Here is a 13,531-nt window from a genome sequence, read left to right as displayed (position 1 = left end):
GCAGCCCCGCCCCTTTTTAAAATAGCCAATAGCGTTCGTTTATATCACAGCTTGGGCTAGAGCCGTTCAGAGCCGTTGAGCTTCGTAAAGCCACGTTTGACAGGGTATGCCAGCCACAATCTCATCCATATTGCTATAAAATATAGCATTCTGTGTAGAATTCAAATAGCTCCAATACATTTTGTGGTCTGCGCCGTGTGATCCGCGTGATCCGCTCCGTGCTATCGTGTCTCTGGACCGGAGCAGAGTGTGTGTACGATGCGGTGACACAGCGCGCACAGCGCGAAACCAGACTTCTTTTTTTCCTCAATGGAAAGCATATTTACACTGTTTGAATCGTTCCCTGTCCCCTATATAGTGCACTACGTGCCATTCACTACAGAAAATACTAATTCTGTGGACAAGTGACCGATTTCAGCCGCGGCTTCAGCGTCTATTTTATAGTGTAGGGGGCGGATTCTAGAGAGCCTAGAGAGCATTTGATTGGACAGAAAGTTTGATGAGACGCTGAAGTACGATGTGACGTCATTGAGCTGTTTGAGCCGTTTTGGCAGAAGTGACGAACTGCAAGCTTTGAATGTTAAAAGCTGAAGAATTCCAAAGGAACTCCGTAATTTTGACAGGAAAATACAACAAAGAATATCGATTACATGTAGCAATTCTGCATGGTATGTAAGACTCTCTCGCTCTGTCTCTCTCTTTGAGTGTGAGAAAAAAGCAAAGCGGCGGCGAGTCGTGCGCCTTCACACTAGAGTTTATGGTATGTCAAACACAGGTTTGCTGCGCATCCATTGAGATGAACTGAAAAATAACACAGATCGCCTGACGGAGAGAAGCACTCAGTCAGTGTTCAGCAAGTGAAAATATATCTGTGCTAAACTTATACTTAGCCTCCAACTCACACACTGGCGAGTAAAATCTGAGAATTTATTAGCCATTGGCTAATATTAGACATCATTTAGTCGCCCAGAGTGAAGATGTAGTCGCATATGCGAGTGATTCACTCGCAATGTAGAGAGAGGGTTGTTTGTGTTCCCCAGGAGAAAGTAAGTTACACAGGTTTGGAACAACATGGAGTAAATGATGACAGTATTTTCATTTATATTTATCTTTTCCTACTAGAAACCACCATCACTGAATGCTCTAATAGTAAATCTTTAACCTAGTGATAGTAATAGTAGCTTTAACCTAGTGAACGTCCAAACATCCACAAAAAAAAAAAAAACTCTTCATTTCCATAGGTTCAGCAACTTCTCAGGTCAGTGAATCTTGTGGGTTGTATTGAATTTCATCATATACATGTAATCATACTTACTAAAGACCATTACAGATGCAAAAAAGGAAACACTGAAACATGATGCTATTTTAATTGAACCACTTTATACTTACTAGTCCACTGCAAGCAACCACCCACATGTAGGCACTTGAGGTCAGGAGCTGATGACAAGATAACAGAGCAACAGAAAAACAAAAGAAATTCAGAACTATGTGAAGAAAGCACTTTCACATCCACAAAGTATCTTTGAAGCATTACAACCCAGTAACGCTAACTCACTAAATCATCCATAATCAAGTGTTCGATAAAAAGAAACATTTGATGCAAGAGTGGAACAAAAAATATGAACATGAATTTAATGAAACCCAATTAATGATCTATTATTACAAGATTAAATTATATTGGTTAGTATAAATGGATATGTTTGTGAATGCATGACTGAAAAAGACTGTAATGGTAAAAGGTAAAAAGTCATTTACCCTTGTCTGTTTTTCTAACGAGTAAGTATGCAACTTCATCTGTTATTGCTGATATCTCAAATCAGCTCAAAACCCGACCAGAGCACGAGACCACAACGAAAAAGTTCTCAGGTGCTAGAGTTTCTCATGACTTGTCTCTGTTAGACTACAAACATTTTATCTGTGGTTTCTACTCTTGCAACAAATATCTGGTGTTTTTGAAAAACCCTGCACCTTTTTAGCCGTTCAAACTTCATGTTTTGTCTTCACTTGCTCGTCAAAAGATGTGCCAGTAAATGTCACTTACTATCCTAAGATCTCAAACAGCAATGACTTTTACTTTTTGTGTGTAGCTTCTGAGATAAACTAGCAAAGTGGGAAATCTTAAAGAAGTACAGAAAACTAAAGTGAAGATGATTTGTGAAGGCAGTCTGAGCTCACCTGTGCGCCCACAATGTACGTCAGAGACTTGTTTGTGATTGAGATGTGGCCGAGAAGCTGAGTGACCTGAACACGTGGGATGGAGCTGTAGAAAGGCACAAAGAGAGCAAAGACTGGGCCCAATCTGAGAAAGAGAGAGAAAATGAAGAGTTAGACACAGAAGGAAAAGTCAAGTGAATCCTCAACCTTGCTGTCAGATGACAATACAGAATGAAAATGTGCAAATGTGCAAATTAATGACATGAAATAGTGCCTGCCCATGATGAAGAAAAGGGGAAATCTCTTTAAAATCTAATTTCAAACATTCCTTTACGTAGAAAGTAACATTTTCTTTCCTATCCTTAATCATTATTTTCCAATGTAATGTTGACTAAAACATTGTTATGTACAACAATACATTGGCGAACAGTCACTTGTTTTTCTAGTTACTTTGACAACACTTCATATAGTATTATATACATAACAGAGGAAATAAAAGGGGTACTAAGTAGTACGGTAGGTTGTTTCACTGACAATTTATCGGTTTAAGAATTTATCTATTGCCAAAGGTGATAGACAGCAAGGTCTCTGTTAAGCAGTTTTTCAGATAAACATCAAATTCTCATTACAACATACAATGACGCAACAATCATTACAAAATTCAGAATATGGTTTATCAACCATTTAAGAAGAATGACAAGTGGGGTAACAGCTTACGCAAACTAGTACTTCAATTAAGACCGGAAAAACGTAAATTTGACTTTTTCCATAAGCTATTTTTCACATAATGTTAACTTCCTTTCTACTGTTTCTTTCATTTAAAAAAAAAATGATAGGACTTGTGCAATAACTACCTTACTAAGTCTTAAACTAGGAAACTAAACATGTTTCTAAATGCGGATTCAATCCAGATCAACGGTAACTATAGTGTCTGACGTAAAAATATCTAGATGTTTCAATGAAAGTCACAAGATAATTTCACTTCTCCATATAGAGTTAAAGAGATAGTTCAACCAAAACTGAATAATCTGTCACCATTTCCTCACTTTCATGTTGTTTCAGACCTGTATTCATTTCTTTCTTCTGTTGAACAAAAGAACCGAACAGTTGCTGGTAGCCACTGATTTCCATATTTTTTTCTATACTGTGGAAGTCAATGGTTAACATCAGTCTTCAAAATATCTTCTCTTGAGTTCAACAGAAGAAAAAAATTATTACAGGCTACAACAACCTGTTGTAAATGCTGACGGAATATTCATTTTTGGGTGAACTATCTCTTTAAGCAGACTCACCATGCTGCTAGAAAGAGAGAGAGAGAGATAAGAGAGGAACAGAGTAACAGACAGTGAAAAAGAGACAGGAAGAGATGCTGAACTCTCAGTTTTGCTGCATTTTACGCTGCTTTAAAAGTGAGATATAGAGATGTATGTATACATATAGCACCAATGTCTGAGTGAAAATCTGCTCTCTTATCTGGTAAGTAAATAATTTCATTCAATTTTTGATAAAAAGGGCAGAAGAAATGAAAATGAGTGTGTTTTGGAAAATCGTGTAATTAAAAGTGTGAAATTAAGCTCAAACATTTAAAAATATATACATTTATGTAAAGGTTTTTTTTTAATCAAATTTTATGGTGACCATGTGTGAAGTTAATTTATTTTATTCTTCGCTGCCCAATGGCCTACAACAAAATATTTAAATTTCGGTAAAAGCATTTTTAAAAGCTTACGAGTGACTAGATTTGTATATATGTGATTATATGGTGACACTTTACCTTGGTTAATGCATTAACTAAAATTAAATAACAATACTATCCATTTATTACAGTATTTATTAAACTTTGTTAACATTGGTTATTAATAAAAATACAACTGTTCATTGTTAGTTTGTGTTAGCTCAGGTCCATTAAATAATGTTAACAGATACAAAAAAGTACATTTTATTTGAATAATGTGTTAGTAAAATACTGAAATTAAAATGCACTAAGATTAATTAATGATTTACTATTTTTCACTGTTAGCTCATATGAACTAATGTACTTAACTTATGTTAACAACTGGAACTTTATTGTAAAGTGGTACTGATTATATTTAATTTCAAATATGTGTGAATTTGTCCTTTTTTCCAATGTCAAAAAAGTCACAAATTGTATTTTAAATGCTCATTTAAGATAGTTATAACATAATAATGCAGGGTTGTAGACAAAGCAACAGACGAGGTGTGGAAGAGAAACAAGCCTCGCATGAAAAAAGGGAAACAGCTTAAAAACTACAGAAGTCTACATACTTACTACAATCAACAATATTGAGAACAGAATTACTATTCATAGTAAAACTGTACACTACCATTCAAAGGCTTGAGGTCAGTAAGAAATGTTATATTAATTATTACTTCCATCAAGGACAAATAACTTTATAATAAAGTTACAATGTTTACAAAAGGTTTCAATTTCAAAGAATCCTAGAAAATAAATAAGGTTTGCATGAAAGAATATTAGGCAAATATAAATTAATATGAACTGTTTTCAACACAGATAATAAAAAGAAATGTTACTTGTGCATCAAATCAGCATATTATATAATGATTTATGAAGGATCATGTAACACTGAAGACAGGAGTGATGGCAGCTTTGCCATAAATTACATTTGACAATATATTAAAACAGATTACATTTATTGTAAATTGTAATGATATTTCACAATATCGCAATTTTTACTGTATTTTTGATCAAATAAATGCATTAAAACAATCCTTTGCCTCTCTCTCTGCAGTGATTTCTCCTGTATATAACTAAGATGAGCCCAGATTTAGAGCAAAACGTCTCTTGCACCAACTTGTATGACCATCGTCCAGTGGCCCGAGTTCTCATACCTCTGGCCTATTCCATCATATGTCCAGTGGGACTTTTAAGCAACGCCCTGGCTCTTCACGTGATCTTAAACATCACCAAACTTAATTCCATCACGCTTTATTCCGCCAACCTGGCAGTGTCAGATATCCTGTTCTGCCTGTCGCTTCCCCTCCGAGCTGTTTACTATGGCCTTGGCTTCCACTGGCCCCTGGGGGAAGGACTATGTAAAGCCATAGCACTGCTCTTCTATTTGAACTGCTATGCTGGAGTAAACTTCATGACTTGTCTGGCAATCGATCGTTTTGTGGCACTGGTGTTTCCTCTGAAGCTGGCGAAATTGAGAAAAGTGAAAAATGCCCGATTAGTGTGTCTGGCCATATGGCTGCTGGTGTTGGCCCAGACGCTGCCTCTCCTGACCATTAACTTGACCAAAACGGAGCCTGACAACAGCATCACCTGTATGGAATACCCTAATTTTGAGGGCCTTTTCAAAGGGCTGCCCTACTTGCTGATTGTTGGGGTAGTTTTAGGCTTTGGAGTCCCACTGGTGACAATCATCGCCTGCTACTCTATATTGACCCGTAAACTACATCTAGCAGCAAAGTCGAACCGGCTGACAGAACGTTCTGGAAGGACCAAAAAAGCAAGAGGAGTGATCGCAGGAGTGGTATTTGTGTTTGTGGTGTGTTTCAGCCCATACCATCTAGACCTTCTGCAATACATGATCCGAAAACTTATCTATGATCCGGACTGCAAGGAGCTACAGTCCTTTCAGATATCGCTGCATATTACAGTGTGCCTTATGAACTTAAATTCGTGCCTGGATCCCTTTGTTTACTTTTTTGCATGTAAAGGCTACAAGCAGAAGCTGATGAGAATGATGAAGTGGCAGGTTGGCACCCACTTTTCTAGTGTTGGAAGAACCTCCCCTGAAAGTTCAGGCACAGGCGATGTGCTCGGCACACGCCACAACACAGGAATAACAATGAACAATATTAGAGAAGGTCAGTAAAACAATTGCCAACAAAAGCCAACATAAGGTGATGAAAAGTGATAACAAACACATACAGTATGTGGGGCCGAACTTGAGACTTAAAAGCCAAGAACAAGGCAAAACAAGTCACAGACAAAAACAGAAATGAAACAGATGGACGCTTGACAAGCACTGGCATCAAAGTTGAGAAAGAAAAAATACTTGCTGCAAAAAGACAATAAATGTTGAGCATTTTTAATTCAAAACATAACTGTTAAAGGGTCAGTTCACCAAAAATGAATATTCTGTCAATATTTACTCACTTGTTCTAAAACTGTATGACTTCCTTTCTTTTATGAAACAGAAGATTTTCTTTTTTAATTTACAATGGAAGTCAATAGTCACCAAAATGGTTTGATTACCAACATTCTTCAGAATATTTTCTTTTGTGTTTCACAGAAGATGGAAAGTCACAGGTCTGAAATGACATGAGGTTGAGTACAGTTTTATTTTTGGGTGAACTATTCATTTAAGAACAGTTAATGGTTCACACATAAATAAATGAATCATTCCTAAGTTTTAAAAATTGCAAAATAAAGCTACTGAACTATCAAAAAGATGCTTTGATTGTGAAAAAGTTTCAAAGATGATGACACTTCTTCAAACGTTTTTAACACATTTTTTTTTGATTGACTGAGTTCTTAGATAGATGGCAAGATTATCAAGAAGGCAAATCGATTTTTCACATCAAAAAAGGAAACCACTCTATGCCAGTCTCTTGTTAAGAAGAGTCTAAAAGCTAGTAGCTCAAAGGAAATAACTTGAAATAAGAGGGTACTTTACTTTCACAAGACCTTGCTATTTCAACACGTATTGCTTTTATAAATTGGTGAGATGTTGTTTTGCCAATAAAGAATACTTTCATAACAATACAATGACACAAGAAAGTTAATCTAAAAGACAATGTCAAAAAGGGAAGTTGACATTGTTTGTTCCACAGGAAAGAGCTGCACTTTCACATACATAAAGTGTTCCAGGATTTAATACATTTTGTGCTTACAGCATACAGTAAATGCACATGGCAATACTGTTGAAAACATCTAACGGTTTGTACTAAAGACCAACTGTTAAAATGGTGTAGAAACTCGTGCCACTCACAGTCCAGCTGGAAGAACATCCACTTTAAGTTCAAACATGAAGCGAAGAGCCTCTATCAGCAGCAAGTCCACAAAAGCAGAGAGAATCCATGCTCCAAAGAGGAAGGACTAAACGTCATAAAGAAAAATATGACAATGTTTTAGATTTATACAACTTTTTTTCAAGAGGGGGGGTTGAGTTAGGAGGGTTAAAGTCATCAGCATGTGAATGTAGAGTAGGCAAACGTGTTAAAGGAAATGCTTGGTAGCATATGAAAGGGTTTTTGATTTAATTAAAAAATTGACTTGTTTTGTTTATAGCATTTTAACAAAATGCACATCATAAATAGTAGGCTGAAGAGCAAATCTCACGCCCTTAAACAGCTTTAGAAATTAGTCAATTGATTGCCAGATAAGATCAAGGCTTTCCAAGTTTCCGTGTGACCTTCAGGCACCTTATCTTAAACTGGTTGGTGTGTACAGCCCCATATTGGTATTTTTGAATATAACATTTATGCAGAAATTATTTACCATTTTTTTATTTATTTATTTATAATGCCATACAATTTTATGTAGAAAATGGGTGCAAATCTTAAATTTGACCCTGGACCACAAAACTAGTCTTAAGTCGCTGGGGTATATTTGTAGCAATTGCCAAAAATACATTGTATGGGTCAAAATTATTGATTTTTCTTTTATGCCAAAAATCATTAGGATATTAAGTAAAGATCATGTTCCATGAAGATATTTTGTAAATTTCCTACATTAAATATATCAAAGCTTAATTTTTGATTAGTAATATGCATTGCTAAGGACTTCATTTGGACAACTTTAAAGTAATAGTTGTATCTCTGCCAAATATAGTCCTATCCTAACAAACCATACATCAATGGCCCTTATGACTCGTTTTGTGGTCCAGGGTCACAAATGTCTATGGTATAACAAAGCAGAAGCATATTGTGTCAGTACTTCACAGTGTATTTAAAATGTCACTTGTCTAGAATACATTCTGCAATGTCATATTAAAAAAACATTGTGGGAAAAAAAAACAGGAAGACACACAACAGTGCTGCTATTCAAACTTACAGCAAATTTGTGGCTGCCAAACCTTCTCTCAAAAATACGAAAGTTGTAGATAAGCAAACTGCTGCAGAAAGTGTCTTTCAGGTCCAAGCAGATGAGCCGTCCACTCACCAGCCTCCAGAACTACAAGCGAGCCATGGAACACACACAGGATAATTGTGTTTAGAAATACTAGAAATATTTCAAAATGCTATTAGTTAAAAATATTTACAAACACAATAACAGTCCAATAAAATGATCGTTTATATCTGAAAACTGTCCAGAATGCTTGGCCTATAGAATGACTGATAATGCTCTTTTATAACCAATATGATACAGTTTATTTTTAAGCATCTAATCACCAATATACAAAAAAAAATGTTTATGCCACAATAGCTCACTATTATTACTAACAACAGTAATAAAAAAATAATAAAAGGGCAAACATTCCAAAGCGATATACATTGTTAAAATGTATGCATTATTATATAGTGCACTGAATTCTTTAGGTCAACTGGTTTAATATCTCACCTGCTTGCCCTGCCTGACAGCCTGGAGGTTGTATATGAACAGATCCTGGTACTGAGGCAGAAGCACAGTCAGCAGCACAGTGAGGACTGTAGGAAGCAGCAGTAAGCTCTTGGACAGGGGTGCTTTATCTGTAAGACACAGCACAGATGTTGTACTGTTAAATGTGTCACCAAGGAAATTATAACTTCTAACATTTGTCATGTCAGTGGATGAAAATTAATATTCCAAATGGGGGACCTATGGGTCCATTGGGTGATTATGTGAGTAGACCAAGTTCAGTCAAACACACTGGTTTATGTCACCACTGATATCACCATGGTGGTGACTACAATTTCTTTAAAATAATTAAATTAAAGGAATAGTTCATCCAAAAATGAAAATTTGCTGAAAATGTACTCACACTCAGGCCATGGGTGAATGGGCGCCGTCAGAATGAGAGACCAAAGAGCATAGCAAAAATGTTGCAATAATCAACAAGCAATCCACACAACTTCAGTACATCAATTAACATATTGTGAAGTAAAAAGCTGTGCTTTAAAAAAAAAAACAAATCCATCATTACAGGTGCAGTAAGCGATTTCTGAGAAACACTGTTGAAAGTGGATCACACCGAGCACCAAAATACACTCCTAGCCAATCACCAGTAAGTGCCGTGTGCACTAATGATGAGCCTGTGTTGCATAGCATGTTTGTGAATTTGGTGGCGGTACTATCAAGCTCGGTTGGAGCTTGTTTATTTTGGTGATTTCAAATATCAACAGCATTTCTCAGAAATCGCTTACTGCACCTTTAAGACGTTTTAACTAACGTTTTAAGAACCCTTTCTCCAGTGAAGAAGTCCATCTCCTGTTGACATCAAAATCTATCCACATATTTGTTTAGAACTGTTTTGGCTTGTAAAAAGTTTAAAGTCTGAGTTAAAAAAAGTCTTAAATATGGATTTGTTTCTTACAAACGCATATTTTGACTTCACAAGATGTTAATTGATGGACTGGAGTTGTGCGAATTTCTTGTATATTATTGTGATGTTTTTATCAGCTGTTGGGACTCTCATTCTGACGGCACCCATTCACTGCAGAGGATCCAATGGTGAGCGAGTAATGTAAAGTTTCTCCAAATGAGAAAACAAACTCACTTATATCTCGGAAACTATGGTTACTATGGTCATTTTCATAAGGTTTTCTAGGGCAGCTGTCATTTAAAAATGTACACCGTTAAAACTGAAAGAAAAAAATAGTATTCCACAGAATAAATAAAGTCATACAGGCTTGAAACATCATAAGGATAAGTAATGAACTGTCATTATTACATCAATAACAATCAGTCAGTGTTGAACTGAAGCTCTTTGGTGGTGTTTATCAGGAAGGTGGTGATCATGGTGATTTCAGGAAAAGTTCAAGCAGTCTCTATCTGTTTAGCTGTGTGTCATGTCGCATTTCCCCAGGAGCGCACGATTTCACGCCCACAACTTTATAAACGACATCAACACTTCCTGTCTTAAATCATGAGCCAAGGCAAAATGATTTGAACGCAAAGATGATGTGTGAAGTGCGATAAAACTCGGATGAAGGTCACGATGATGACTACGCTTTAATCTGAATGAATGACAGCAGGATCTGATCTAACGTTACATGACATGATGATTTTAAGCTGTACTTACACAATCCCCTCGAACCGGTGGACGTGAACATCATTGCCACTTACACGCAGAATATAACTAAGAAGACTAACAAGATGACGAACCAAAGCCACTGGATTTAAAACGTATAAAAAGTTAAAGTTAAAGGAAAATCTCGCTAGGAGAGAGGGAAAGGTGAAAGGGCACTGAGGATGGCGCCTCGCAAGAGACAAACTTCATCCGCGTCACTCCTACGAAATTGGCGTTTTCTTTTACTGTAGCCACTAGAGGCCGTAAGTTAGTGACTTTACTAGGATAGGTAAAGGTTTGAGTAACACTCCAAAGAGAAAGGAAAATTTGAAATCGCATCATATGACCCCTTTAAAAACGATTTAGTATGTAAAAGATTCAAATTTTGATGCCATACTTATGATTTACCAAAGCATGATTTGTTATAAATAGCATAGCTGCTTACCTGAGAACTATAGCCACTTTTCCACCGAAATTACCAGGAACAATTTGTCCCAGGAACTTTTTTTTCCCGCTAGACCTGTTGCTATCTGCGTTTCCATCGCGGTCTAAAAAGTACCGAGAAGATTAGGCAAATAGTCTGGTGACGTAGATCTGCACGCATTTCTCAATACCAAGTAGGCTACGCAAATTTTGGACTTGCATCCACTGCACAAAAACACTAATAAAACTTGTATTACAAATCTTTATATTAGTTTGCTTTCTTTTAATGCAATACAATGAATCACAATCATCCCCGTGGCTTAAATTATTGGCAGTTTAGCGTTTAGAGACGGCCTTCAGCGATGTTTGATGACGTGGCAGGCGAGATATGCAGCCTTCCATAAATTCAGTTTGAGAAACACCCCTTGTCTCTCCCAGACGCCACCGATGTGACTGGAAGCAGGTGGGTTCATGATGAAGGTACAGCCTAGCTCTTTCACATATTCTTGGTTCATTCTCTTCACCAACTCCAGAAACTCTCCCTTTGCACCAATAAAGTTGGTATGCTACCTTGATCACTATGCAGCTGACTTACATTGCCACATATCGCAATGAAACAACGCAGTGCGTTAAGAAAAGCATCAGTGCTAAGATCATCCAGTACCTCAAGATGAACGGCCCTCGAACACATGCAGGTGAACAGGAGTCCGTATCTCTTCAGCTCTTTCCTTCCCTCTTTAACATAGAACGGCCCAAAGCAGTCCATGCCACTATAGGCAAAAGGAGGGGTAGTTTCTATGCTTTCCGGTGGCAGGTCAGCCATTCTTTGCTCCTGATTGCATTTTCTTAATTCTTAGCTTCCTACACTTTATGCATTTGTAGATAAGAGATGACACTTCATTACTGCATCCCAAAATCCAAATGCCATTGGAGCGAATTTCATTCAAAATCATCCCTCGACCTTGATGTTGCACTTTCTCATGGAAGTGTTTTATGAGTAGATGAGATACGTGATGACCTTTAGGAAGAATGGCCGGATGCTTGCCATGAGGGTGAAGCTCAGCCTGTGTCAATCTTCCCTCCCACGCGTAAGATATCATCATCATGGGATTCATCGATCATCAATAAACAGACTTAACTTGTACAGCTTATTGGACTGACTTGAATTAACTTCCTTCTCTTGTCTTAAAGGTTTGATTTCATTACCGAACACTTCCTCTTTGACTGTACGAATTGTGAATTGCTCAGCATACTTTCTTTCTTCAAGTGTTGTGGCTTTGTTGGATCTTTCTACTAAACCCTTCACACTCCTCGCACAACGTTTGAGTCGAGCTATGGCTTGCACTGCCCTCTTCCAATCCGAAAACCTTTGTAGGCGATCTGACGTCTCTCTTCCTTTGCCTTGGTTGAATGAACCTGTGCCCTTTTGAGTTCTGGGTCTCCTTCATCAACCTCTCCTACCTTAATGTCTTCCTTAGGGAGTTCTCTTTGCCTACTGAGCCTATACTGTCATGACCAAATAAGGAATTTAGGAGTTGTGTTCGATCCAGATTTGAAATTCGACAAGCAGGTTAATGCTGTGGTTAAGAGTTGTTTTTTTCCAGATTAGGTCTCTTGCTCGATTAAACCTATTTTGTCGATGAAAGATTTAGAAAAGTTATTAATGCCTTTATATTGTCTCGTCTGGACTATTGTAATGTTTTGTATGTGGGGTCCTGTCAGACCATTATTTCACATTTACAACTAGTTCAGAATGCAGCAGCTAGGCTGCTTGTGAGTGCGCTAAGAAAAGTCAACACATCTCTCATATCTTGGCCTCATTCAGATGGCTACCAGTGGGTTTCAGGATAAAATATAAGGTTCTGGGGTATGTGTTCAAGGCAGTGCATGGAATGGCTCCTGCTTATGTGTCTGAGCTGATTACTTTCTGACAGTCACCTAGGTCTTTGAGATCAACAAATAAGTTGTTTCTTACTGTCCCACGAACTCATTTAAAGCTGAAAGGGGATCAGGCCTTTGCGGTTGCAGGTCCAAGGCTTTGGAATAGCCTACCATCTGAGATTAGAGAGATTACATCCATAAATGTTTTCAAAGCTTAAAAATTATTTATTGTCATTAGCTTTCAAGGAGTTGGGCTAGTATCTGTGTTTTTATTTGGATTGTTTGTGTTTTATGTATTGTATGTAGCTGTATGTTGATTGAACAGCACTTTGGTCTGCAGGTGCAGTTGTAAAGTGCTTTATAAATAAAAGGAATGAATGAAAAATGAATGAATGAATAGGAAACTTGGACCAGTAAACCAGTTAGATCCAATGAGTTCCTTTACAGTGAGCCCACAAGAAGCATGGTCAGCTGGGTTTTGATCTGAAGCAACATATCTCCACTGACAGGCTCAGTACTTGTCCTGATCTGCTGAATTCGCCACGCAGATACGTTTTCTACGTTGTTTGCGCTTTGATCTGAACAAAAACAACGTATCCGCATGGCGCAGCTGACACAGAACAGCATATGCTGTTTACGTTCAGTGGATACTCTCCAAAATGGCGCCAGGGTGACGCGGAGGAGACGAATTGTTGAATAAAGTCGTTATTTTTTTCTTTTGCGCACAAAAAGTATTCTCGTAGCTTCGTAAAATTACGGTTGAACCCCTGATGTCACATGGATTATTTTACCGATGTCCTTGCTACATTTCTGGACCTTGATCGTGGTAATTACATTGCTGTCTATGGGAGGGTCAGAGAGCTCTCAGATTC

At 37.4% G+C, this 13,531-nt stretch overlaps 2 protein-coding genes across 3 annotated transcripts in view; one reads left to right on the top strand and one right to left on the bottom strand.

The window, feature by feature from the left end:
- The window catches only part of ubac2 (UBA domain containing 2), a 21,377-nt gene extending 10,840 nt beyond the window's left edge, over positions 1-10,537 (bottom strand). For both annotated transcript variants that reach the window (XM_016507233.1, XM_016507234.1), the window contains exons 1-6: positions 10,368-10,537; positions 8,708-8,835; positions 8,201-8,320; positions 7,137-7,243; positions 2,176-2,299; positions 1,390-1,437 (exon numbers count right to left, since the gene is read on the bottom strand). In XM_016507233.1, the coding sequence (XP_016362719.1) occupies positions 1,390-1,437; positions 2,176-2,299; positions 7,137-7,243; positions 8,201-8,320; positions 8,708-8,835; positions 10,368-10,401 (561 nt within the window). In that variant the 5' untranslated portion in view covers positions 10,402-10,537. The remainder of the gene's footprint in view (positions 1-1,389; positions 1,438-2,175; positions 2,300-7,136; positions 7,244-8,200; positions 8,321-8,707; positions 8,836-10,367) is intronic.
- On the top strand, positions 3,520-6,167 carry gpr183b (G protein-coupled receptor 183b). Its single transcript, XM_016507231.1, has 2 exons — positions 3,520-3,630; positions 4,926-6,167. The coding sequence occupies exon 2, from the start codon at positions 4,950-4,952 to the stop codon at positions 6,015-6,017; it is 1,068 nt and encodes a 355-aa protein (XP_016362717.1). The 5' UTR covers positions 3,520-3,630; positions 4,926-4,949; the 3' UTR covers positions 6,018-6,167.
- Positions 10,538-13,531: the final 2,994 nt, after the last annotated feature.

This window comes from Sinocyclocheilus anshuiensis, unplaced genomic scaffold (genome assembly GCF_001515605.1).
Source record: "Sinocyclocheilus anshuiensis isolate Anshui unplaced genomic scaffold, SAMN03320099.WGS_v1.1 scaffold1448, whole genome shotgun sequence".
Taxonomy (NCBI): Eukaryota; Metazoa; Chordata; class Actinopteri; order Cypriniformes; family Cyprinidae; genus Sinocyclocheilus; species Sinocyclocheilus anshuiensis.
The sequence above is the reverse complement of the archived record's forward strand: the minus strand, read 5'-3'. Positions and strand labels throughout refer to the sequence as shown.